This window comes from Schistocerca serialis, chromosome 6 (assembly GCF_023864345.2).
Source record: "Schistocerca serialis cubense isolate TAMUIC-IGC-003099 chromosome 6, iqSchSeri2.2, whole genome shotgun sequence".
Classification (NCBI taxonomy): Eukaryota; Metazoa; Arthropoda; class Insecta; order Orthoptera; family Acrididae; genus Schistocerca; species Schistocerca serialis.
The window spans coordinates 563,763,091-563,790,366 of record NC_064643.1 but is presented as its reverse complement, the minus strand read 5'-3'; the positions used below and the strand labels follow the sequence as shown (position 1 = coordinate 563,790,366).

At 38.2% G+C, this 27,276-nt stretch overlaps 1 protein-coding gene across 3 annotated transcripts in view; it reads left to right on the top strand.

Moving 5' to 3' along the window:
- LOC126483917 (asparagine synthetase [glutamine-hydrolyzing]) overlaps positions 1–27,276 on the top strand; it is a 229,300-nt gene that overhangs the window by 37,497 nt on the left and 164,527 nt on the right. For all 3 annotated transcript variants that reach the window (XR_007587788.1, XM_050107190.1, XM_050107191.1), the window contains exons 4-5: positions 15,461–15,698; positions 19,745–19,921. Coding sequence is in view for 2 of the 3 variants with exons in the window: in XM_050107190.1 (XP_049963147.1) it covers positions 15,461–15,698; positions 19,745–19,921 (415 nt within the window). In the remaining variant the exon portion in view is untranslated. The remainder of the gene's footprint in view (positions 1–15,460; positions 15,699–19,744; positions 19,922–27,276) is intronic.

Here is a 27,276-nt window from a genome sequence, read left to right as displayed (position 1 = left end):
TAATATATTTAAACTGAGAAAAATGTAATGTGTGTGAATTTAATTAATTTGACTGTAAAGTCACTTGCCCATGAACAATAAAATGTGATTTCTAATCATACATATCTGTTAGTTGTATTCAGTATATGGATAATCTTTGACTTTATTGCAAGGGCATCACAAAAATTACTTGCAATATTTTGCTTTGGGTTACTGAGTCATCCAAATGAAATGGATAAAGGAGCATCGATAACTCTTCCTTTGTAGTTACTGCTGTGCCTTTTCAAGTATAACTGTGTACTAATGAACACCATGACAGTGTCATTTTCTATTATTCTAGGTAAGGATAGAAGCTGTAGTAATGAATTAAAATTTGTACCAAGGCTGCGACTTGAACCTGGGTCTCTGCTTACTAGCAGATGTGCTATTCACCATTACACCACCCTTGCATTGAGGCTGGCACAGCTACTTTGACTGCCCTAGTCCAATGCCCTTCCCAACATAAACATCAATTCACACTTCAGCTCATCTTGGTTTTCCCCTTCATAAATCACAGTAATGCCAAGGCTTTCCAGTATTGGAATAGCACCCCAGCTTTGTATTTAATGGGGAAATCGTGCCTGTACCTCAGGCATAGGTGATCTATTGATCTGATGAACTTAGTATGTCTCCAGGAAAATGTAATTCCATCAGATCAATAGATCAGCCATGCCTGAGTTACAGACAGGATTTCCCTATACATTTAAAGCTGAGGTGCTATTCCAATACTGGAGAGCCTTGGCAAGACTGACGATTTAAGGAGGAGAAAATCAACTTTTTTTCTTAAGTGTAAACTGAAGTTCATGTTGGGGATGGTGTTGGACTAGGGTAATCAACATAGCTGTGTCAGCCACAAGGACAGGGTGGTGCAGTAGATAGCACATCTGTCTAGTAAGCAGGAGACCTGGGTTCAAGTCCTGGCCTTGGCACAAATTTTTGTTCATTACTTCAACTTTTATCCTTATTGTAGATAAAGCTGAGGCTCAGTATGTCTCTGGGAAAATGTAATACCAACAGATAAACATTATTATAGTAATTTAAGAAATTCAGCTCACACTTTGTAGAAATTTCACAAAATGGCAGTTCTTGGAGGTGTGTAACTCACTTCCAGTTATCTTTGTAAATGCATGAAATTTGCATAACACACAAGTGGTACTGATAGAGAAAAACAGTTGACATTTTAGATCACAACCATCATATTTACGTAACAAAACTAGTACTTTATGAGTTGATCATAAGCTGCAATAAAAACTTGTGGTTATAATGCAATTGGAGGCATAGGATATTTTCTTGAGATATTATCAGCCTCAGTTGTTCAGTCTGAGCCAAAAGTTGAGCGATAGCATGGAGATGCAGATAAATTGGTTATTAAATGATTCTGTCATATATGTGATCACCTACTGGCATGTCTTGCAGTGAGAAGTTTTGGGAATAATCAGTGTCGTGTATACGCTTTACATTCATCAACTATAGGCACGATCTAGATTAATAAGAAATTGGAAGTAAAAACTTCAATAGCTAAGATTGCAGCAGTACAGAATTTTTTTGATTTCTGGTTTCAGCAAGTTATGTTGCCATCTTCAGATCTCATGTAACACAATCCAATGAATCCTGACCACGTCCAAATTACAGTGTGTCACTTCGCAAAAAGACATTTTACAGAATAATGTGCTTGTGATCGAGATTCATTAAAATGTATTGCATAAGATCCAAAGGTAGCAACATAGCTTGCTGAAACTGGCAATCAAAATAAATGCAGGACTATAGCAATCTTGGCTGTTTGAAGTTTTTATTTCTAATTTCATAAACAGCGTCTGCTGTGTTAGAAAGATGGCTTGGCTATCACAGACAGCTAGTAGTGTGGCATATTTTCACTGGATTACACTGTATGAAGAGAGGGTAGACATTTAGAATCTCCACTAGGCATCAATTGTTGCTGATAACACCTGCAATTAATAGCTGTTAGCTACTGATCACATTGAAAGATATCGTGTTCTGCCAACTTATGAACCAGTATGATTCTGTAGAATATGCTGTTATAGAATGTCGAAATGAGATCAAGAGTTATTTGAAAACTCAGGTGCCATTTATTTCTAATCAAGTAGTCTAAAGTATCATGATTTCTAATCAAGAGATTTCTCTGCAGACAAATAAGTATATGCCGTGTTCCAGAGCAATTTCAGTTACTTTGAAGAAGCATGCATTATACGGGGTGGCACAGTTAAAAGTAACCTGCTTCCACTTTGAATGCGAATGCTGTAGCAATTTAACACCACCATCAGTTCTGTGGGGCCTGTATCTGACAGAAGCCTGAGCAGCAGGTTCACAGTTCAGAGACAATGGCCACATCATGCGTATTTTGTCCTTGCTTAAAATGATTGCAGGTCACTGTTAAATGATTAGCAAATAATCTCAGGGAAGCTGTGGTTCAATTTTTGGGGCAGAGCACAAATTGCATTCGGCAAATTGTGCCTCAGCTCCAGCTGGCTTTTCTGTAACGAATATTACAAAATTATAAATCAAGTACCACTTAACAATTGCAGGGTCTACGTATATTTTGAAATAAAACATGAATATAACCCATTTTAATACATTTAATTATAAGTCATATAAGCTTATTCTAAGACACAGGGAGAGACTTACATACATTATGTCTGCTCTGTTCAAAGGAGACAAACAAAATAGATGCAGTATGCTGAGAGGAGCCATGCTCCTCAGTTACATTTTGTTTTATATAAACATGTGACATTTCATATCTCCAATTCATTTCAACCACAGGATGATTTCTCTGACGTAGTTCATCTGAATTCACAGTTCATACACATTTTACTACATTTTTCACAGACAAGGTGAAATATTTGCTTAGGAAAAAAGTGCATATTTGGAAAAGAAAATCAGTTTGAATTATTTTTATATTTAAAAAGAGATGCCTCCTTCAAGTAATACTTCATTTTAAGTAGGAGTTGCATTCATTTCTGAGGAACAATTTCCATCTATGGATGTCAAGCCAAAGAAAGTAGCCATGTAAATAGCCAGTTTTTTACAATTTACATATTTTTCTGAAGCACATCTACCCCAAAATTATTCAGAGGGTGCAGTTTTATACATTTGCAAGAAAATATATTCTTGCAAGTGGATTATCTCCATTTGAAGGGAAGGCTTTGAAAGACTGAACAATTTTGCAGCCCATCTATCGATTCTACTGCTGGAGAAGATTCATATGCCAATTTTAAGAAATGCGACAGCTTCTCTAGTTCTGCAAACACCTTTTCAAGATCTGATATGAAATGTAGAAATGCTGCAGTGTCTATTGCAGAATTCTTTTTATATTCAGATACTTTTAGAAAATGAAAAATCCTTGTTTCCAATACCTTTTTGTAAGATATCCAACTTGTGATGGAAAATGGTTACACTGTGTATCAGATCACATATTCACTTCCTGTTTCCATTTAACTTGATGTTGAGAGCATTTAAATATTTCAGAATGTCTTCCAGGAAAGCAATATGTAGTGCATATTGCACTCATTTGCTATGGATTCCAAGTGGTTCCTTGCTTCCTGTGCATCCAAGTTTTCCAGGTATGAGGTCACTTGTTCTGTCTTTGCCAGAAATATTTTCCTACTTAGCCTTTACTTAGACAGTGAACATTGTTGTGTTGGAGTGAGTCATATCCAGATGAAACTCCTTGAACTGCCTTTGCTGAATAGCAGAATGAGGTATCATAAAACTGATCACCTTGACCAAGCTGTCCATTATACCTTTCAGCATAGTTCTGTTTTGCCACAAAGGGCTGTCTGGTGAATTATGCACTGATAAGACTGTAACCCAGCATTCTTATCCATGATTACCTAGCCCTTTTCTTTGTTCATCATTCCTGGGGCCACTTCCATTGAAATGCAAACAATTGTATCAGAATTAATATTTGATTTTGTCATGGAATCATCAAAAAGTTTTGAATAAATCATCTCCACTAGTTTGCTTTAAAATGCAGCAATGCTTCCAATTCATCCCTAAGTACTTTACTTTGAATGTCAAAAAATCACACAAAAACTGACATTAACCCACCATAACAGTCCAATGATTTATCTAGGGGAATGGTGTAGCAATGTGCCTTTTGTAAAAGACAACTTTTGTTGTCAGCAGCAAAAATTTATGTTCTTCTTGTATTGCTTCTTGGAAACAATTCTTGAATAGTAGCAACAATTTCCTCATCCTCTCCAAAACACACTGTTTCCATTCCAACGTACATTCTTTTTTTATGGAACTGTCAATTAGTTGTTTTGGAGTGTCACTTTAATTTAACACTTTTAACAACAGTGCCCATGATTTTTGCATTTAAGGCGAACTGGAATGGGCTTAGCCCTCTCAGGCTGTGTAGGATAATGCTGCTATGAGCTGTGGTGCATGAAGTGTAGCATAGTGATTAACATCTCTGGCTGCCATGCTGCGAGTCATGAGTTCAAACCCAACCACCTGCAATTATTTATTATTTAGTATTTATCATTTCTAGAAGGATCTTGAAATATCTTATGTGTGTGATGTTTATATATTCTGGAATATTTGATGTTTATATAAATAGCAAATTTCGGGAATATTTGATGTTTGTATAAATAGGTGCACTCTCTGTCCAAGAGGTCAGTCCTGTACTGGCTGCTACCAGTTCTGAGTACTGTACTTCATTGATAATCCTGCTTTCAAATTTGGACTAGATTGTGGTTTTGATGTAACACCGCTTGTTGTAGACAGTGGGTACTTCAAAGCATTTACATCATTATGACTCCAATTAAGCAACATGAAAGCTGATATGAAATTTCCTGGCAGATTAAAGCTGTGTGCTGGACCGAGACTCTATAACTCAGTACCTTTGCCTTTCGTGGGCAAGTGCTCTACCATCTGAGCTACCCAAGCACGACTCACACCCCATCCTCACAGCTTTACTTCTGCCAGTACCTGTTCAAGTCTCGGTCCAGCACACAGTTTTAATCTGCCAGGAAATTTCATATCAGCGCACAATCTGCTGCAAAGTGAAAATCTCATTCTGGAAACATAAAAGCTGTCAGCTACACTGACAGGAAGTAAAATATAAGCAGTACATTTTCTTAAGAGCCATATATTCAGGAGAGAGATGAATTCCAGAACAGCAGTAAGTCAGCTGCACACAAAGCCTCCATAAGTGTTTTCTGTAGACACTGATCAGGACTTGACGAGTGGACTGAAAGGATTTAACTGAGTCACCAAATAAAGCTATGTGAATGATGTGACATGTTTGACAAATGTGTATTTTTACTTGGATGGCACAGCCCAGTAGTGGTTTGACAATGACAAAGAGAAGCTCAATAGCTGGGACAAATTCCAGGCTGAACTGAAGAAAACATATGATGACAATCAGCAACAAGTCCACTTAGCAGAACAACAACTGCAGAACAGTGGCCAATGTCACAGTAAAATGACACAATCATACATACAGAATGTTTCAGCCTTTTGCGATATTGTGAACATGAATAAGATAGGAACTGACAAAATGTCACACTTCATGAAATAGTTGCTGAAGGCACATACCAAGCTTTCATGGTAAAGGATGTCACAGCGCCAGAGGAATTCATCAGATGGTGCCAGTGTATCGAGGAAATGCAACAGAGAAAGATTCGGACTAAAGATGTATGACCAACTGCTGAATGTGGCACCTATGTCAGTTATGGGTGAGCACTATAAGCTCACTTCTATCGTATGCAAGAAGTTAACAGAAGAGATGCAGCAATATATGGCAGCCAGAAATGTTGGGCCACATAAGCAAAAGATAGCAGCCATGAATGTTGACCCCACACATCAGGAGGTAATAGAGAATGTTGAAGAAGAAGTGTATTGATCTTTAGCACCAATCTCTGCCACCAGCCAAATGCACCATAAAAAATGGACTTGGCCAATTCAGAATTATGCCACAACTGTCAAAAGACAACACAGCATACAACCAATGCAGATGTAACCAACTCCTCTGCCAAGTTCAGTGCAAGGCGGAACAACAGACATTTGGAGAATGGAAACAACACACTGGTATGTTTTCACTGTGGGCAATCTGGACATGTTGTACTGTATACTACTACAGAGAATGATGGTTGTGACTGTCATGCTGCAAGACATCAGCCACCATGACAGTCCCATTCACACCAGACAACTGCACATTAGATCAGATTAGATTAGATCCATTTTTTGTTCCATAGACCCAAAAATTAGATAATTCTCGTCAGCGTGGAATGTGTCAGAAAGTATAACATGAAAAACATAAAACTTTTAAATATTATACTTAGTACTCTGATCATTTGTCAGGAGAGTGTCAGAATAGGTGAATACATTATGGTAAACGGGAACTGCTAATATTTACAGAATTAATACACTGTCAGAATGAAACATTGTTATGCACTTTTAATAAATTTATCATACACAAAACAGCTAGTCTTGACTGTTGTGACCAAGTGCTTTCAAAACTGAAATCTAATAGACGTTTTTACTTAACCTTGTCTAACAGTCCCTGTTAAGATACTCATCTGTAGAGCAGAAGGAGTTGCCTATCAAAAAGTTTTTTTAACTCTGTTTAAACTGTGGTTTATTTAAAACCGAGTTTTTAATGGTTGCTGGCACTTTATCGAAAATGTATGTTCCTGAATATTGGACCCCTTTTTGGACCAAGATAAGTGATTTTAGGTCTTTATGTAGATTGTTCTTATTCCTAGTATTGATACTATGTATGTATTAGTTGGAAATAGAGATGTATTACTTGCAACAAATTTCATTGTTGCTTAATGTCAGATCATTACAGTTGACCAGTGGGGTGAAGTCTCTCACTGTACCTTGAACAAGGCTGCTTCCCAACATGCCACAGTCATTCTGCATCACTGTATGGAGTTGCCAGCCGCGTGACTAGCTACAGACTATAAGAATGTGAAGTGAGGCGATCAACTATGGAGGTGAGGGCACCACAGATGAAAATCCCCTGTGGGCGACAGCTGCCAAGATGACAGGAAATCTCATCGAAGTTGTTATCGATGGCCAACCAGTCCAGATGCTAATCGACTCACGAGCTTCTTTTTCTGTAATGTTGAATGCTTATTGTCACCAGTTAATGAAGACTATTTTCACAAGTTGCAACATGGTCGTAAATAAAACAGTGACCCGAATATAGAATAAATTTACTTTACTTTATGTCTATGGTCACAAATTTTTTGTCATCAGGCTACCAGTTTCAGTGCCAATTCTGTGTTTAACATTTGACGATGCCACTATGGCTGCAGTACATTAGGCCATATTTTTATAAAACAGATGGTCATTATAGACCGATACTGGTAGTCTGATGACAAAAAATTTGTGACCATAGACGTAAAGTAAAGCAAATTTAATGAAGACTATGTTCTGTAATAAGAAAGCGATTGTGTTGAAGGTCATAAATGAGAAATACATCCAGCCGGCAGGATAACATATTTCAAAAATAATTATTATTGACAGAATACAAGTATTTGAATTTCTCGTTTTAACAAAATGCAGTTGTGATGTTACTCTGGTATGGGACTCCTTGTAGGCTCCTCAGAGAATCATGGACCATGGTAGATTAGAGATCCAGATTGCCTAAGCTATTCCAAATAGCACACATGACAAAGATTGTTGTGGGTAGTTGTCTGCTGTTGAAGATGCAGATATCCCACCATCAACAATGAGGTGAGTTCCAGTCATCAATCGATATGAAAAGTTAAATGGTGAAGCTTTTGTTGACTGCAAAAGCTACTCAGGCTCTCAAAAGAAATCTACATGCCAGTGATAATCATAAGAGCTGTAGGTGATCAAGGAGAGCTTTGGATCATTAATTGTCATAAGCAGCCACTTCTCAAAGCTAAAGGTATATGTGTAGGGACAGCTGAAACAGTCCAGGAAGGGCAGCTTAGAGTCTTTGACAAAGGATCATCTCAGTGACCACTACAGTGCAAAGGAGAAAGCTACTATGAAACTGCCAAAGGATCTGACCTGACCGAAAAACAATGCCACCAAGTAATAGTCATTCTGCATTAGTTTTCATATGTTTTCAAATGGAGAAAAGACAGACCAAGGTGTCCACGATAAAACATCATACCAACATTGGGGATCATCCACCAATGAGACAGTGCTCATATAAAGGGTCAAAGGTTGAATGATGGATGATCTGGGAGGAAGTGAAAAACATGCTGCAAGATGACATCACTGAACCTTCAGAGTGTCGTTGATTCTCTCTGATGGGCCTTCTGAAGAGGAAGGATGGTACATGGTGTTTCTGCATTGAATGTTTGGAAAGAGCAAAGTATTTCTCAACTATTCTCAAACTATTAATAACATGGCTTTTTATCCTACACATTTTGACAATACTAATTATTTGAAAATTGTGATTTCTGTGTTATTAGTTAATTTAAAATTGAAATAATCACTGAATAAGGCAAGTTTTTCTCATTGTTAAAAAATTTCATTAGCCTTCGAAATAAACAAGATGCTCAACCAAAGTGTTCCATCGGAGGAAAAGTTTGGGAACTCCTGGTCTAGAGTACTTTCAGAGGCTGAATGAGGTACTCTACAACCAAAAGGGACTGCCGTGGCATTGTTTGGGACTTCAGCAAGTTCTAGCCATATTTGTTTGACAAACCATTCACCATAGTGACACACTGCCATCATCTATGCTGACTGACTAATGTGCAGATGCTGTAGCATTTGCACCCCATGTAGAAACCTGCTGAAGGATGCTCTGCTCTGCTCTTCACCATACATGTGTCAGACCAAAGTCAACATACAAGTAACTATTCTCTGGACAGCTGCTTGACAGTGTGCTGAGTTTAGGTATAATGTCAGCAGGCTAGTGTAGGACAATTACAAGTCCAATCTAAAAAGTTTTTTATTTGCAGCTTAGATCCACTATTACAATTGCAGAAGGACTTAATTGCACACACAGAATGAGTCAAATATCTCTAGAATTTAAATTGGCTGAGAAATTAAAGCTTGAAAATATTTTTGGTGGTCCAGTTTCCAACCTTCTGCAGTCTGTATACGCCAATTGCCGACCATTGGAATAGACTTATGGTCAGTAAGTGGACCTTAGTTTCTTACAAATACACAAGAATTTTTGTGAGATCTTTATTACTAGAGCCTCCCACTGTGTCTGAAAATATTTTATCTGGGCTACTGTTAATGTCTTGGACGTGAATCAACAACTTTTCAATGCTATCAGGAGATTGTAGACAGTACTGCACCAGTTCCTTACTGTGATGCATCTGTCGTGAGCATAATCAGGGTTGCCACAAGTTCTGGAAATCAGGGAATACCAGGGAATTTCAGACATATCAGGAAAATCAGGGAAATATCAGGGATATTTGAAAAAACACTGGAAATATCTCGCATTTATCTCAGTAGCATGAAATTGTTCATTTACTGAGATGTCATGCTTCGTTGGTGGCTAGGCGCAGCTAAGTATGTGCGCCGCTCCCCTACTCTTTCATTCTTACTGCTTCTCTCCTTCTCACCTCTCCCCTCAGTTTGCAGTCAGTGCTGCCACCATTACTTGCTGCTGGCGTAGCAGCTGCCGATGAGAGGCTGGGAGGCTTGAGGAGTGGTTTGTTTGGATCTGATTCCAAGAGAATGTTGACAGAATGGCTGGAGACAATGGTCATGAGTGCACGAGTTGTGTCTGAGTGATTGTGTGAATGTGTGTGCACTCTCGTTTTCTGACAAAGGCTATTTCCAAAAATTTAGTTGTGAGTGTGTGATAGTATTTTTCTATAAGCCTGTCTGTGGCTCAGCTATCATCTTTACTGTGAGTTGCTACCTATCCTCATTAGTATTGCTTCACAGAGTATTTTTGCAAGTTATCTGTTGCATGGATGATCATCCCAGTCTCATTTCATCAACATGATGTCTGTGACATGTGAATAGCTGGCTGCACGAGTGGACTTCTATTATAAACCAAAACTGCAGGCCATTTCTGTGGGTATCTCTAACAGATCGGGCCTTCCGATCTCAAGCCCATAATTTCCCACTAACATGTGGGCCCTGCTTGTTGGATCTAGTCTCACTGATCTGCCTGCAGGCCAGGTCTGTCTGTGTGTGGCATAATGAGGTGGATTTTCATGGTTTATCACTGGACCCAGGACTGTGGAGCTCCTCAGCAGGCCAGAGGCCACGGGTGATGGATTTCAGGAATTGCGACTGTCTCATCGCAAACACATTGTACAGTGCAGTGTTTTATAGACATTTTATTTATTCTAGTACATTTTGGCACTTCAAAAGTAGTTTATATATTAGAAAGAATGGATGATAAGAATAAGAAAATTGTAGCAGTCGCTGACAGTTTGTATGCTACGTACTCATGTATTTCTTGAAAGAAAGATCACACAATATCTGTAGAAGAATAGACATAACACAGTGGGTAATAACCGACAATAACAAACATAGTAGAAGCAACATTTTATTGGCGGTCACCTGTAGTGTTGGTTTACACAACTCTTCCCCACCTTATATGTTTGTTTTAAAAGGCCTACTTTTTCCTGAGGTTATTTCTGAAAACAGTGAAGGTATTTTATATCTGTTTTGTGACTCCAACAAAATGCGCATTTTTGTCATTAAATGTGTTTTGCTTTATTGAAATAGCATCAGTGGTCTTAATGAAACACATATACCATTTGGCTTGCTTTTTCCATCTAAAAACAGTTCATTACAAAAGATGTTGGTGTTAGTACTTAACATTTTTGCTCAGATGCTTAGAAATATGTCTTTACTTATCCTTGAGATCTCAAAATTTGTCAGGAAAAATGCTAAAACTTATGTGGAAATCAGGGAAATATCAGGAATTTCACTTGGGGAAACTTTTGGCAACCCTGATAATATGCCTGATGGATGTATATGTTACAAGTCAGAGTGGTGTTCTTAAACACTTTTTAAGTAAGAGTAGAAAGCTTTATGGCATGCACCTGACCAGAAAAATTTCACTTCCTTTTTTCTCAGCTGATGGAATGGGTAGTAAATTGAGCTGCCTAAGGTATCAACTTCCCCTAATAATCAGCCTTCCCAAGAAACATTGCAAATACCTTTAATTGTTTGGAGCCTATGAGTAGTCAATAGCTTCAATGTGTTTCTTCATGGTTGTAAGCCTACTTTTGCTTTATATCACTCAAGGTAATCGACAGTCAGCTCAAAGAAGTTTCATTTGTCCAAGTGACAACACAGGATGTTAACTTCAAGTAATTCAGATGTCTTAGAGTTCTGCAAATTTTGTTCTCATGTGACCGCAGCTATGATTACAATATCCAGATAGTTTGCACAATTTGTAATACCTCGTACAAGTTGTTCAAGATTCCTTTGGAAAACTGCAGGAGCACTTGTAACCCCAAATGATAGCCACAACAACATTTTTAATACTAAAATTTTTTGCATCTTGCCATTGACTGGCAATCATATGTGTGAGACAGATCTAATCAAGAAAAGTATTGGCTTTCGGCTAGCTTTGCCAGCAATCCTCCAGTATAAGAATAGGCTAAAGATAAACATTTTACTTGGCATTCACCATGCCTCCATGTATTCTAATTAGCTTCTTTTAAAAATGACCGTGAGGATCACTGAAGTGTTCATTACTTTATAGTCCATGCAGCTCATTTTGTTGAAAATATACAGAGTGAGTGGCACTGGATGCGCTTTACAGAATTTAGGGACAGCTAACTGTTTTGTTTTAATGATATAAACACATCAAAAAAAGTTTTGCATCACCTCGGTTCTGAGAGTTCCGGGACCTGTACAGGAAATTGGAATAGAGATCAACATAAACATCATTTCCACCCTTTTTATTGCTCATGAAAACCACACATTGCATATTGTACGATCATACAATGAGATCTTCAGAGGTGGTGGTCCAGATAGCTGTACACACCAGTACATCTAATACCCAGTAGCATGTACTCATGCATTGATGCATGCCTGTATTCGTCGTGGTGTACTATCCACAAGTTCATCAAGGCACTGTTCATCCAGACTGTCTCACTTATCAATGGCGATTCCGCATAGATCCCTCAGAGTGGCTGGTGAGTCACATCGTCCATAAACAGCCCTTTTCAATCCATCCCAGACATGTTCGATAGGATTCATGTTTGGAGAACATGCTGGCCACTCTAGTTGAGTGATGTCATTATCCTGAAGGAAGTCATTCACAAGATGTGCACGATGGGGGCACGAATTGTCATCCATGAAGACGAATGCTTTGTCATTGTGCTACTGATGTGGTTGCACTATCTGTCAGAGGATGGCATTCACATACTGTACAGCCATTACAGCAACTTCCAAGACCACCAGCAGTCTACCTCGGCCCCACATAATGCCATCCCAAAACAGCAGGGAACCTCCACCTTGCTGCACTCTCTGGACAGTGTGTCTAAGGCGTTCAACCTGACCGGGCTACCTCCAAACACGTCTTCGACAATTGTCTGGTTGTAGTCACATGCGACACTCATTGGTGAAGAGAACGTGATGCTAATCCTGAGCAGTCCATTCGGCATGTTGTTGGTCCCATCTGTACTGTGCTGAATGGTGTCGTGGTTGCAAAGATGGACCTCGCCAAGGACATCGTGAGTGAAGTTGTGCATCATGTAGCCTATTGCGCACAGTTTGAGTTGTAACATGACATCATGTGACTGCACAAAAAGCATTATTGAACATGATGGCATTGCTGTCAGGCTTGCTCAGAGCCATACTCCATAGGTAGTGGTAATCCACTGTAGTAGTAGCCCTTCGGCGGCCTGACCGAGGCATGTCATTGACAGTTCCTGTCTCTCTGTATCTCCTCGATGTCCGAACAACATTGCTTTGATTCACTCCAAGATGCCTGGACACTTCCCTTGTTGAGAGCCATTCCTGGCACAAGGAAACAATGTGGATGCGATCGAGCCGCGATATTGACCGTCTAGGTGTGGTTGAACTGCAGACGACATGAGCCATGAAACTCCTTCCTGGTGGAATGACTGGAACTGATCAGTTGTCGGACCCCCTCTGTCTAGTACGTGCTGCTCATGCATGTTTGTTTACATCTTTGGGCAGGTTTAGCGACATCTCTGAACAGTCAAAGGGACTGTGTCTGTGATACAATATCCACAGTCAAAGCTTATCTTCAGGAGTTCTGGGAACTGGGGCGATGCAAAACTGGCTTGCAGATCTATAGTAGGAAGACATACAGTTCTGTTAAAAAGAATTTAACAAAAATTGTAGACTCGTTGTCACTGTCCGCTGTGTGCATGTGCTTGAAAGTTTTTTGCACAACTGAATCTTCATTCCAGTGTTCCATTTGTTGTTATGGGCACTGGCTTGATGATGTACAGTGGAGAAATGGCTGGTGAATTTGTTGATTGCCAGCCTAGATGAGCAGTTGCCAAATGTCCTGGCTTGTTGCAAAAAAGGCCATGACTTTGTTTGTGACTGGTACTACAGTGTGGATATGATTTTAGTGGGCTGGTGGTTTTGGATTGTCTAAGCAACAGTGAGAGGAGCACTACTAAGATGTTGAGGAATGTGAATTGTTAACTACTTATCTATCTACTTTACCATCAGCTGCTAGAGTACAGTGTAACTCTGAGCTCACTGAAGATGATGATGATGACCATCAGGCTTTTGCTACAAAGAGCTTATCTTTGAAAATAGCATGTCCTGGTACTGCTGTCTCATGAGATACAGCAGTACCTAAGGGTTTTGAAAGACTAAATTCCTCACTTGTCTCCAGCTCCCTTGCAAAGCACTGTTCTATGACTTCTACCAAATGTGATCTTGTTAGAGATCCCACTGAAAAACATTTGTCACAGGTCGCTGTAAGGAGAACAATATCATATAATGCTCAGACCATTGCCTTGCTTCCCTCTTCTTCATTGCCATCCACCTTTAACCTAAAACATGCTGCTGTGTATAAACTATAGCTGTATATTTCTAAAAATTCTGTACAAGAGTTATAAAAAATATTTCCTTTAGGCGTGTCTATAAGCTCTCTTTATATCTTGTCTTCTTCTTGCTCTTAACTGTATTCAAAGTAACATAAAAGTGACTGTGGATGTCAATTGCTGGTATTTGTCCAGATTTATTATCAGCATGGGGGCCACTGTCTCGAGCAGGAACTCCTCTGCAACATTGTTTACTATTACAAATTACTGTTACAAATTTACAAGTCATCTCTCCACTGTACATCATCACACTAGTGCCCATAACAACAAATGGAACACTGTTCAAGCTCAACTCATAGTAAACAATATTACAGAGGAGTTCCTGCTTGAGACAGCGGTCCCCATGCTGCTAATAAATCTGGACAAATACCTGCAATTTTGGAGTACCATTCCAACAGAGCTCTGAGGGAGTTTGTAATATGTAGCCAATTCTATCTTGGGGCCGAGGTCATGCCAAATATAAATACTTTTCCACTAGTTCAAAATGGTTCAAATGGCTCTAAGCACTATTGGACTTAACGTCTGAGGCCATCAGTCCCCTAGACTTAGAACTACTTAAACCTAACTAACCTAAGAACATAACATACACCCATGCCCGAGGCAGGATTCGAACCTGCGACCGTAGCAGCAGCGCGGTTCCGGGCTGAAGCACCTAGAACCGCTCGGCCACAGCGGCCGGCTTTCCACTAGTAAATTCTAATGTAGTTACTAATATTTTTGGACCTCACTCTTCATTTTTTTTTTTTAACTTCAAATTCAATTCAAACAGCAATATCTTCCCTCACAAAAGAAGCATGAGACTTCAGTAAATAGTCATAACCATTGCTGTCTCTATCAGCACTATGATGAAACCAAATGGTGTATTGCTTTTGTCGACTTAGCCAGAGGCAGTGAGTATGACCCACAACAGGTTTCTTACTAGGGAAATGAGAGGTCTGCAGTGCCCTCATTCTGTGGTTTGGAGGATGGTGGTTCAAACCCCCTCTGGCCATCCAGAGTTCGGTTTTCCATGATTTCCCTAAATGATGGTTCCTCTGAAATGAGGCACAGCTGATTTTCTTCCCATCTGTCCACAATCTAAGCTCATGCTCCAACTCTAATGATGACCATTCTGTCAACAGGACATTAAACTCTAATCTTCATACTGTGGAGAACTATTGGAAGAGCCTGTACTAGATGAACACATTTAGATGCAGAAAGAGCAGGTGAAAATATGTTTGTCATTAATGTTATAGCTGCAGTGCCAGTGGCTTTATTTACTGCTTGTAAATCTCCACAAAAAGTAATTAGCATATTATTTAGTTTCTCTTGTATATTGTATACATTGTTTTGTACATAAAAAATTTTAAAAAACTTCAGTGTCTAGTTGCATCTATATGTTATGTTTCCTTTCAAAGCTTCCACCACATCTCTTCAAGTGATAATGTTCAGATAGTAATGGCTATTAATTTTAACCATTTCACTGTTTGCAGTTGGCACAGCAATTTGGATTTAAGTATGAAACCAACTGTGATGTTGAGTCAGCAATTCACCTTTTTGCCAAAGGTGGAATTAGCATGTGTGCTCGCCATCTGGATGGAGTTTTTGCCTTGTGCATCATAGATAGCAACAAGCGCCGTCTCTATCTCGCCCGTGATCCTTTTGGAGTGAGGCCCCTCTTCCGACTTCGATCTGGCTCAGGAGTTCTTGCTGTGTCATCTGAAGCTAAAGGTAAAGCAGTTGTGGTCTGATGACATGACATCATTGTGTGGGAACATGAAGTCCATGAATGGCTGCAAATGGTCACCAAGCCGCTGAATATAACCATTTCCATTCAGTGATTAGTTCATTTGCACTGGAGGATCCAGCACATTTCATATAAACACAGCCCACACCATTATGGAGCCACCACCATGTTGTACAGTGCCTTGTTGACAACTTGAGTCCGTGGCTACATGGGGTCTGTGCCAGACTCAAACCATACCATCAGCTTTTACCAGCTGAAATTGGGGCTTGTTTGACCAGGCCATGGTTTTCCAGACATCTAGGGTCCAACTGATATGATCACAAGCTGAGGAGAGGCAGTGCAGGTGACATCGTGCTGTTAGCAAAGGCACTTGTATCAGTTGTCTGCTGCCATAGTCCATAAATGCCAGATTTCACCACACTGTCCTAATGGATACATTTGTCATATGTTCCACATTGATATCTACATTTATTTCATGCAGTTTTGTTTGTCTGTTAGCATTGATAACTCTGTGCAGACAATGCTGCTCTCGGTCATTGAGTGAAGGCTATCAGCCTCTGCATTGTCCATCATGAGAGGTGATGCCTGAAATTTGGTATTCTTGGCACAATCTTGATGCTGTGGGTCTCAGAATAGTGAATGCCCTAATGATTTCCGATTGGAATGTCCCATGCATCTAGCACCAACTACCATTCTGCATTTAAGTCTGTTAATTCCCATCATGCGACCATGATCACATTGGCAACCTTTTCACATGAATCACCCAGATACAAATGATAACTCCACCAATGAAATGCGATTTTATACCTTGTGTGGGTGATACTACTGCCATCTGTATATGTGCATATTGCTATCCCATAACCTTTGTCACCTCAGTGTAAAAGTGATGGAGTTTCAACTGCCTCAGTCCCTTAAATTAATTGCATTTACTTCGAAACTGAGACTGAAGTTGACATTTCTCCAAATGAAAAAAAAACTTTACCGGAGTGTAAGCTACATTTTATCCATGCTCCAAAAGGCATCACACGCAAAGTAGGTAACACTGATGTGGTATGATATGATATATGATACCATGAACCAAGTGCATATGCTTAACCTACACCTAACTATGTTACAACACTAATAATTGTAGAATATACTTCTAAATCAAATGAGAAACACTACATTATTATTGGACCATGTGACATTAAAAATGGTGGTTTTATTTCATTCATATAACAGTAGACGATTGACTGAAACACTAACCCCAGAAATTGCTATTGCTTTGCTCTATTACACAGTATAATGTAACAGTCTTTGATACCATAGGATATCTTCTGGTCAAGTTGATTAGTAAAGAAACCAGTCGACCTATTTTAAAAGTTTTGGCAATAGTTTACCATCTTGTACAGGTGATTAACAGCTTTGATGAATAATTTGAGTAGCTTGTTTGATCCTTACTTAATTTACAGTTAAGAAAAATGATATGAGGATGATGAATATTTTATTGTTTTACGTCATGTGATGACTCTTTTTGTTACATAAAAGTACGTTAATCAAAATAAAATAGTGTTAAAAATGATGACATGTGACAGTTAAGTGCTGTGTAAATGATGGCAGTCATCAGATTTTAAAAATAATTATGAAATGCTATAAAAGATGAGTAACAAATAAGTTACATGTTAAATCTTGCAGATCTATAGTAGGAAGACATACAGTTCTGTTAAAAAGAATTTAACAAAAATTGTAGACTCTGTTGTCACTATCCGCTAAAAAATTGTTTCTGTGTAATACATCTAGTTGTAAATTTAAAACTAAATGAAGGATGAAATATCTCCATTGTTAAATGATTATAAATATGATGGTGGTTGTGACTTTTGTTTCATTCAAGTTCATTCTTATTTCAGGTTGAATATTGTCTTAGTTTCCTCACTGTTTTCACTCATTATTGATTTATTCTCAGTTTTGGCTTCCCGGTGTTGTTAACTTGATATTGTCACATTTTTGGTTGATTTTCTGTGTATTGGCTATTTACTTTCCATAATAAATGCCACCATTAAAAGGAAGCAGAAATGATTTCTTTGCATCTACATTCATGTAGCAAGATCATAGGACAGAAAATCATCCTCTAGGTGAGATAAATATTCCATAATATTTTTTATTATACATGCTACTTTGCAAATAGTTTATTAATGCAATATATTAGCAGTGTTGTATGCCAAAGAGTGGTCAGGCTTAATATTTGTGTTTTGATTAGGAAAGAGTAGTAAATAGCATGAAATAACACATAAGTTCTTACAACAAGAAAATCTGAAAGCACATTTTTTTCAGCACATTTTTTTCATGTACAGCTATGAGTCAGAGCTTTAACTAATTAATGCGGCTGCTGTAAATGTCAGATGCACTGTCCTGATCACAGCCATCAGTCACATCAAAAGAACCCCATGTAAAGTGTCACTTTTCAGATTGTTGCATTTATGCCCAGATGTAAGTAAATGGGTCTAAAAGCTGAGATTTTTATCAGTGAAAAGTGCATATTAATTTAAATAAAACGTATTTAAGCTTCCTGCATTTTCGAACAATTCACTTCCTGTGGATTGGATGAGGAACCTATCAAACTTTTTAACCAGATTTTACATTTTAATATGGACTCTGGTTACAAATGAGTTCCTTCAAATAATGATGTTATCAGCAAACTTTCTGTGAACATACAGATTTTATTATTGCGAATTATAAATTATATTTACACAATATTTGTTATTTTAATACAACTCGCTGATGAAAGAAGGAAGGAAGAAGCGAAGATTAGGGTTTAAGATCCTAAGGATGCTGAGATCAAAGACAGAGAGAGAACAAGCTCAGGTAGGAAAGAATTGCAAAGGAAATCAACATTGTTCTTTTTGAAGGGATCTTACCAGCTGTCCCATTAGGTAATCAGCTTTTCAGACATGAAAGAATAGTACTGCACACTGCAATAATAATAATTTTCTTTTAGGTATTATTATAACAAAACCAGTCACAGAATCCAATATAAACCGTCTGATTAGATCAGATTATATCAAACAGTGGAAAATCCAGGTTGGAATATCAACAATACTAGGAAAAGGATAGACTGCTACTCACTGTAAAGGTGCCCCCCCTCCCCCCCCCCGCCCCGCCCCCCTCACACACACAAAAGCACGTATTCACTAGAAGGCAGCTCTGACTAGAATTCTGGTGTTGTCCACATACAGTTGACCTTGTTTATAGCAAAATTCAAGCTAAAGGACCACCTCCAGTAAATTAAATATACAATAACTAAAAGAAAGGAAAACATTTATGTAGTTCCTTTCCTGGAATAATTTCACACCAAACTGAAAACAATTCTGTGAGACAGTCTTTCAGATAAATTTCTGCACAGTTACAGTGTGCTACTTAATATAACACACAGCTGTAGCCAGGAAAAATCTGGAATTTATAAGACTGTTTGCAACATTTGCCTCAGTTTCTTCCTAACCAAGGCTGGCAGAATTTCTAACATAAAATACTGAAAATGTATGGATGCTTTGAGATTAAAAAACTTTTACTAAATCATGTTTTACCACTCATGTGGATTAACATGACTACAGTGCTTCAAGCATTGAAGATAATGTGCAGGTATTACTGTGGCAAGGAATTAATGGTGATGTTGTGCAAGGAATTGTGAAGCATTTGCCTGAAGCTATTTTTGGAGATCATGGAATGGAAAGATAATTTGTATGATCTTTTAATACAACATCTTTAGAATGGCAATCCACCATTTAATCATGGTACCATCTTATACACGGTGACTCAATTTGACTTATCCTGCTGTCCTGTAACATCTTGCTCATAGATATGCAGCTCTGAATTTTTCATTTGAAATAAAGACTCTTACACTATTATTTTTCAAGCTATGGGAGAAAAGTGAGACTGTGCTACTGCAGATGTTGTGATCTAAACTAACAAAGGTTAATTCAATAATGTACCTTCCTAAAAACTGAAAACATTCATATTTAACAGTTCCACTTAAGTGATGTTGGAATTCTTACAGGACTTATGGACATGGCTTGTGATCTTGAAGGAACTGCATGGAAGTTGGAACCATTTCCACCTGGAGTGGTAGAAGCCTACCAGATCAGAGATGATGGAACAACTACTCTTTTGCAGTCAGAAAAGTACTACAATATTGGAAGCAAACCGGCAGCAAAACCATTTGTGCCATATGATGGTAAGTAATTGTTAATTTTGAAAAGGTGATTGCCTCATTATTTTATATTACAGCAAAAAAAATGGGTATAGAAGCCAAACTACTTTAAAGTTTGGGGAACAGCTAAAAGACACACAACATTCACTCTTGAGAGTTCTGAAAAAATATTTTTTTTGGTCTCCCATTTCTTTCTGGTCCAAAAAGTGAAAAATATCATAATTCTCGTGAATAGAAGTGTTTGCTTACTAAATCTTCTTTATCAACTATTGCAAGGAGGTCAGTTATAGTGTTCAAAAGGTGATTTGAGAGGTGAAGTTCTTTTGAAAAGATGTGAAGACGAGTTTCTGGAAAAGCCAGAATTTCACATTATTTTCTCAAAACTTTTACAGCTATACTCATGTTAGAGAGAGAGTAATAAAAATAGTTACCTGTGATAAAAGTTTCTTTAATACTCATTTTATCCTCCTTTATTCTAAACTCTGAATAGAAAACTACAGGAAGATGGTGGCTAGGGTAAAATTTTGGTATGTGTTTCTGCAAAGTGTGAATTTTATTGTAAAAAGGACAATGTGTGATAACTGGGATGAAATTACCTATCTGAATTCATGCATAACTACTTTTTAGTGTGTAACCAATGCTCTGACATTGGATATTACAAAACTATTAGAAGAAAAAATTGAAATGAACAATCTAAAATTTCTGCATGATAGTTTGAACCTTTTGGAAAAGTGTGCAAAAGTGATGTTCAGTAGCCACAAACAGGAAGTGCAAATTGAACTAAACTGTGAAACCAATGCTAGTTTCGTGCATACAACTTCTTCATGTACTTTCTACTGCAAATTTGGGAGTGCAGTATACATTCTCGTGAGCTATATGAAAAGTAAAAGGGCATTGAGAATAAGACAGGACAAGAAGATTTTCTGACTCGGATAAATAAGAGATCAGATGTAAATGTGATCAGTGACAATTTTTTAACCTTAAATTGTTCTGATGAATTATTGGCTTGTGTGGTAAAGAAAGGATGAAATAAAGAATACAAAACAAGATGATGTGCACTGTAAAAGAAGGCCTAAAATTTGTAGCCTCAAATCTAAAATCAAAATATATGCAATAACCAAGGGCAAAATATAGATACTGAATTTTAAAGTAGAAGCTATGTGAATTTAAACCATGTAGCTAAATTTGGCACTAAATTCTGTACAGCAACATCAACAAATCAACAAAAAAAATTCGCCGTTAAACAACAACTTTTCTGTTTTCCTAGTGGGAATAAACAATGTTGCAAGAAATGAAAGAGAGGACCTTGTACTCTCACGTAAAACAAGATTACATGAATTAAGAAGTACCACCTCAACCTTCGTTAGTCACTGTTCTCACCCATCCATCCCCCTTCCCTGTTCCCATTCCAGCACTACACAGCCGTCATTTCACCGCCACACCCAGTCTTTTATTTTCTATCCTTTCCGCTACTTACCCCCTCCCCCTTCCACACTTTCTCTCCTGCCCTCCGTCGAAACTGTAACACTTGACTGTCTGCTACTCCCACCATTCTATCCCTCCCCCTCCCCCTCCCTGCCCCAGCCTCTTCCTTACCCCCACCCAGTCGCCACTCCCATCATGCACTGGTGCTGCTGTTCGCAGTGTGGTCTTAGCTCTCTGAGACTGCAGATGTGTGTGCAAGTTGCGTTTATGTGTGTGTGTGTGTGTGTGTGTGTGTGTGTGTGTGTGTGTGTGCGTGTGTGTGTGTGTGTGTGTGTGTGTGTGTGTGTGTGTGTGTGTGTGTGTGTGCGTATGTGTGTCTACTGCTGACAAAGGCCTTATTGGCCGAAAGCTTTAATTGTGTGAATCTTTTTATTGTGCTTATCGCAACTCAGCATCTCCGCTATATGGTGAGTAGCAACTTTCCTTCTCTGGTATTGTTACATTCCATCATGGATTTTCCATTGTTTGAAGTACCAATATTATCATTTATTCAAATCCACATTCTCACAACATGGCAGAAGTGTCCCATTTTAACAAAAAATTAGAAAGTGCTAATAGAGAGATATGAAATATTGGATGTAAAAAACTATGTATACAAAATTTTAGTGTTTAGAGAAGATAAAGAGAAACACTTTTCTATGTTACAAAAAAAAGTGACGTGCACTATTTTGCTCCTAGGAGTCCATGAAGGTTTCATCGTTAGTGATGTTCAGAGATGGCGGTCAAACTGCCATATGATGAATATTGTTTTAGAGATGTTGCTGACCTCCTATGCATTTCTTTTTGTGTTAGTAGCTGGAGCGTTTGGTATGTGAGACAAAACTGCAACCATTGTTCGTGAAACATCTGGTTGTTTTGTGCATGTTAGACAATCATTAGCATGTAGATGCCAATTGTCATTGATGTAAATGGACTACATTTTCAGCAATGTCTCTAAAACAATATTCATCACATGTTAGTTTGAACAGTTCTCTAAACATCACAAGCGTCAAAATGTTCTTGAACATCTATTGGTGGGATGGATCACGTGTGAATTTTTTATTGCATAAAAAAGTATTTCACTTTATCTCCTTTAAACACACTAAAATTTTGTATTTGTAGTTTTTTTTACATCCTGTACATGCAGGCAATTTGAAAATGTGGTATTTATAGATAGAAGCAATGTGGGAAGACATTCCACCCAAGACATGATTTCTACATTAAATATATTAGGAAAAAAACTTCTTTACACAGTAGAAATAGTAAATAACTGTGAATTGCAGTGCTTCAGAGGTCTTCCATCACAAGGACAAGAACTTCATATTATTAGGAAAATCTTCTGTGCAATCTGCTGTCACTAACTCTAAGAGTAGTGTGATGTTTTCTTACACCGCAGCAGCAGCAGCAAGCAACTCATTGCAGCCCAGTGAATACCCGTGAAGTGCAGAAAACATTTGCTGCTCTAGGATTTTTGGTACATCAGTAGGACACCAAGACAGAACATGACACTGCATAACATGTGCTTTCCAAATTAGCTGTCAAGAATCAGATCTCATTTTACCACGAGGCCAAATTCCTGGGTCCCAGCTGGTATTAAAAATTCTTGTAGAACTCTTAAAAGAATAGAATGAGTTTTAACTCTGCAGTGCAGTGTAAACTGTTTTGAAACTTCCTGGAAGATTAAAATTGCACGCCATGCCTGGAATCAATCCTGGGACCTTTGCCTTTGGCAGGCAAGTGCTCTACTGGCTGAGCACATACCTGTGAAAGGCAAAGGTCACGGATTCAAGTCCTGGTCTGGCATGCGATTTTAATCTGCCAGGAAGTTTCTAAAAAGATTAATTTCTTAAATGAAAACATCCTCAAATCCACAGTTTTATGAGAGAGTATACCAAAAAATAGTTGCAAAGGTAAAATTTCAGGGCAATAACAGTTTAATAGGACTGTCTAATAACAAGTCGGAAGCTATTTGGATGAAGACTGAAATGGGATAGAGATATTGAGAACAGGATACCATTCTCAAAAATGTAGAAAATGTTAATATTAAAAAGGTGATTTACCAAATTATGAAAATACTCATTTCATATATGAAACACCATTTTTAAGCTCAAGTTTAACAAATCAAGAAAAACCAGAAGTTCAAAAGCTGCTTGTAGCATGAAGGTAGAACCAACAAATGAACATGAAGTGCTTAAAAGTGATACAGGTGGGTAAAGAAATAAAATGAAATAACATTATTTATATTTTCTTTTTTTGTCATCTCACAAGCTTCCTGTCAGCCCTTTACCAGTAAAAAGTAATAGAAATTTAACAAATGATCACACTTGTATATTTACATAAACAATGCCAAAAGCTGACATAAAGAGAAGACATATAGGTGGCATATTATCCGCCACCGTCTCATTTCCCAACACTTTATCACAACAAAGCATACTAAAGGACACCTTTCGGAGAGATAATGCTGCATATGTTAGCTTCACAGCATGCTTAATGTTTTTAATCTTTTCAATTATAAATGTGAGACATTTAATGTTTTATGTTTATCTGCTGTGTTTTTGAGTTCACAAGATGAAAGATTAATGTTTCTGTGGCAGCACAGGCTGTGCTATGATTTTTGAATGAGTAAATAACGAAATAAATAAGCTTTTAAATTGTGATCAAATCAAGCAATGATGTAGAAAACAATCGTTGTTGGCCATAGTCTCCAACATGTTCACAAATAGAACAAACTATTTCCTGAGAAAGAGAGCTCGTATACATGAATAACATCTAACATGGCAGAACATACTTCTCTTAAATTAATAAGAAAGTCTCAGGATCTTTTAGAAAACATGAAACTGAAGAAAAAATTTAGAGTGAGCACAAGGTGAATCCACGAACTATAACTCTATAACTCCAATGTCCATGGCTATATCCTCTGCTCTACCAAGATGTCGTGAGCTTGGAGCTCTCATATTGTATGATGCCCTAATCGCTGATATGATAGCAACTGCTATTTGATTACGATAAATGATACCAAGAATGGCACATTTTTGATACACTTTCAATGTGCAATTGCCATGAAGCAGGTTACTTAGGTAACACACAGGTGATAATTTGAAAATAATGAAAATTCTTAAACCAACAGTAGGTCATTTTCTTACAACAAATTGTACCATAATGATGTGTTTTTTGAGAGATCCTCAATATGCTATTGCTTTGAAACAGCATTTAAAACCCACTGAATTTTGACTTCAACGAAACCTAATATGGCTTTTCCCTAGTTCCGATTGTGACATATGCATGATATAGAAGTGATGTCAGATGGCCAGGCTGAAATGACTAAGTCTTGGATGACACGTAACAGCTGTACACTGTAGAACTCATGCCCCCAAATCTCTGCTACATACAGCTTGACAGTAAAATCAAGAGGCAGCCATGACTACTACATCTACATACATACTCTGCAAGCCACTGTATGGTACGTGGCGGAGCATACCCTATACCATTACTCATCATTTCCTTTTCTGTTCCACTTGCGAATAGAGCAAGGGAAAATGATGTTATCTTCACAGTCCTCACGCGAAATGTACATAGGCAGAAGTAGAATCATTCTGCACTTAGTGTCAAATGCCATTTCACTAAACTTTCTCAGTAATGCTTGAAAACAATGTTGCCTTCCCTCCAGTGATTCCTTTTCGAGTTCCCAAAGCATCTCCATAATACTTGGGTCTCTTCAAATCTACTGTAACAAATCTAGCAGCCTGCCTCTGAATTTCTTTGACGTCTTCCTCTAATCCGACCTGGTGTGGACCCAAACACTCGAACAGTACTCAACAGTAGGCCGCACAAGTGTCCTATATGTGGTCTCCTTTACAGATGAACCACACTTCCCTAAAATTCTCCCAATAAACCAAAGATGACCATTCACCTTTCCTCCTACAGGCCTGTTTTTCCTACTCCTCTGCATTAACTCACATTTTTCTACATTTAGAGTTAGCTGTCATTCATCACACCAACTAGAAATAATGTCTAAGTCATCTTGCATCCACCTACAGTCACTCAATGTTGACAGCTTCCCATACATCCCAGCATCGTCAGCAAATAGTTTCAGAGCGCTGCTTACCCGGCCCGCCTGATCAATTACATGTGTAGAAAATAACAGTGGTCCTATCACACTACCCTGGGGCACTCCTGATGGTATCCTTGTCTCTGACGGTCACTCACCGTCAATGACAACTTAGTAGATTCTGTTACTTAAGAAGTCTTTGAGCCACTCAAACACCTGGGAGCCTATTCCATGTGTGTGTGCGCCTTCGTTAACAGTTGGCAGTGTGGCACCATGTCAAATGCTTTATGGAAATCTAGGAATATGGAATGCACCTTTTGCTCTTTATCCATGGTTTGCAGGATCTCATGTGAAAAATGGCCAAGGTGACTTTTGCATGAGCGATGCTTTTTAAAACCATGCTGATTTGTGGATGGGATCTTTTTCCTCTCAAGGAAATTTATTATATATGAACTGAGAATATGTTAAAGGATTCTGCTGCAAACTGATGTTAAAGACATTGGTTTGTAATTTTGTGAGTTCATTTGTATGTCCTTCTTATATGCAGGAGTCAACTGCACTTTTTGCAGTCACTTGGGACTTTGCACTGGGCAAGAGATTTAGGATTAATTGAAGCTAACTAAGGGGCCAATGTACTCTGTATAAAACCAAACTGGGATTCCATCAAGACATGGTGACTTATTGCTTTAAACTTTTTCAGTTGTTTTTCTACACCAGTGATGCTATGCAATGCAATGGTCAAATGACTGTATATTTGTAAGATTCTCTTGCATTAATGATTTCTTAAATACGAAATTTAAAACTTTGGCTTTACTTTTGCTATATTCTATTGCCGCTCCAGACTGGTCAACAAGTGACTGGATAGAAGTGTAGGATGGTGTTAGTTGTAAGCTTTACACATCGAGCTTTTTACAGACACATGTATTTCTGCCTGCTCAAAAAACACAGTTGATATCAACAGTTTCATGAACATTGACAATTGGTATGTAAATCTGTGTGGAAAATATTTGAAATATGTCCTGATAATTTAATCTCTGTAATTCACTATTGAGAAATGTATTTTAATATATATTCTTGGGCAGCTCTGCCTCTGAGTCTTCAACTACAAGCCACACCTGTTCCGTCATTATAATACATAGCCTCTAAGAATTTAAAGGTTGAATGTTCCTTTTATTCTTTTTATTTATTTCTTTTCTTATGTTCATTTTGATTTTTTAAAGCTTCAGCTATTTGTTTCGCCAATGTAAGATAATGAACTTTAGTATTCCTTTTTTCCATGGTTTTCACTGTCCTCTCTCTGCTCACTGGGCATTAGGTATTCATCAGTTACAAAACACAGTCTGCTTCATGTTGGCAATATGTGAACAAACATTTTCCAGTGTGCATAGCGGCACACAAGATATGATGTGCAGAGTGCATTAGACTCTGTGGAATATACGTGTTCCGTGTTTGCTGATGGGGCAGTGTAATATAATTTGGTAGTAAAATGTATTAATATGTGTTGTGCAAATAAAGCATAAGTTTATTTTGTCCCTTAAATAGTTGTTTCCTGTCATTTAGCTGTGTTAATCTGCTTAAACTACAACAGGTTATGGGCCCAGCTACTGGATTAAAGTGAATAATAAGCTTTAAGGTGTCGTTTATTTGCGCAAAAGGTGTGTGGAAGTTCGTATAAAGCTGGATTGTGTACGCTATACGAAGAAGAAAATAACTGAAACTTCCTGGCAGATTAAAACTGTGTGCTGGACCGAGACTCGAACTCCGGGCCTTTGCCTTTCGCGGGCAAGTGCTCTACCAACTGAGCTACCCAAGCATGACTCACGCCCCGTCCTCACAGCTTTACTTGTGCCAGTACCTCATCTCTTAC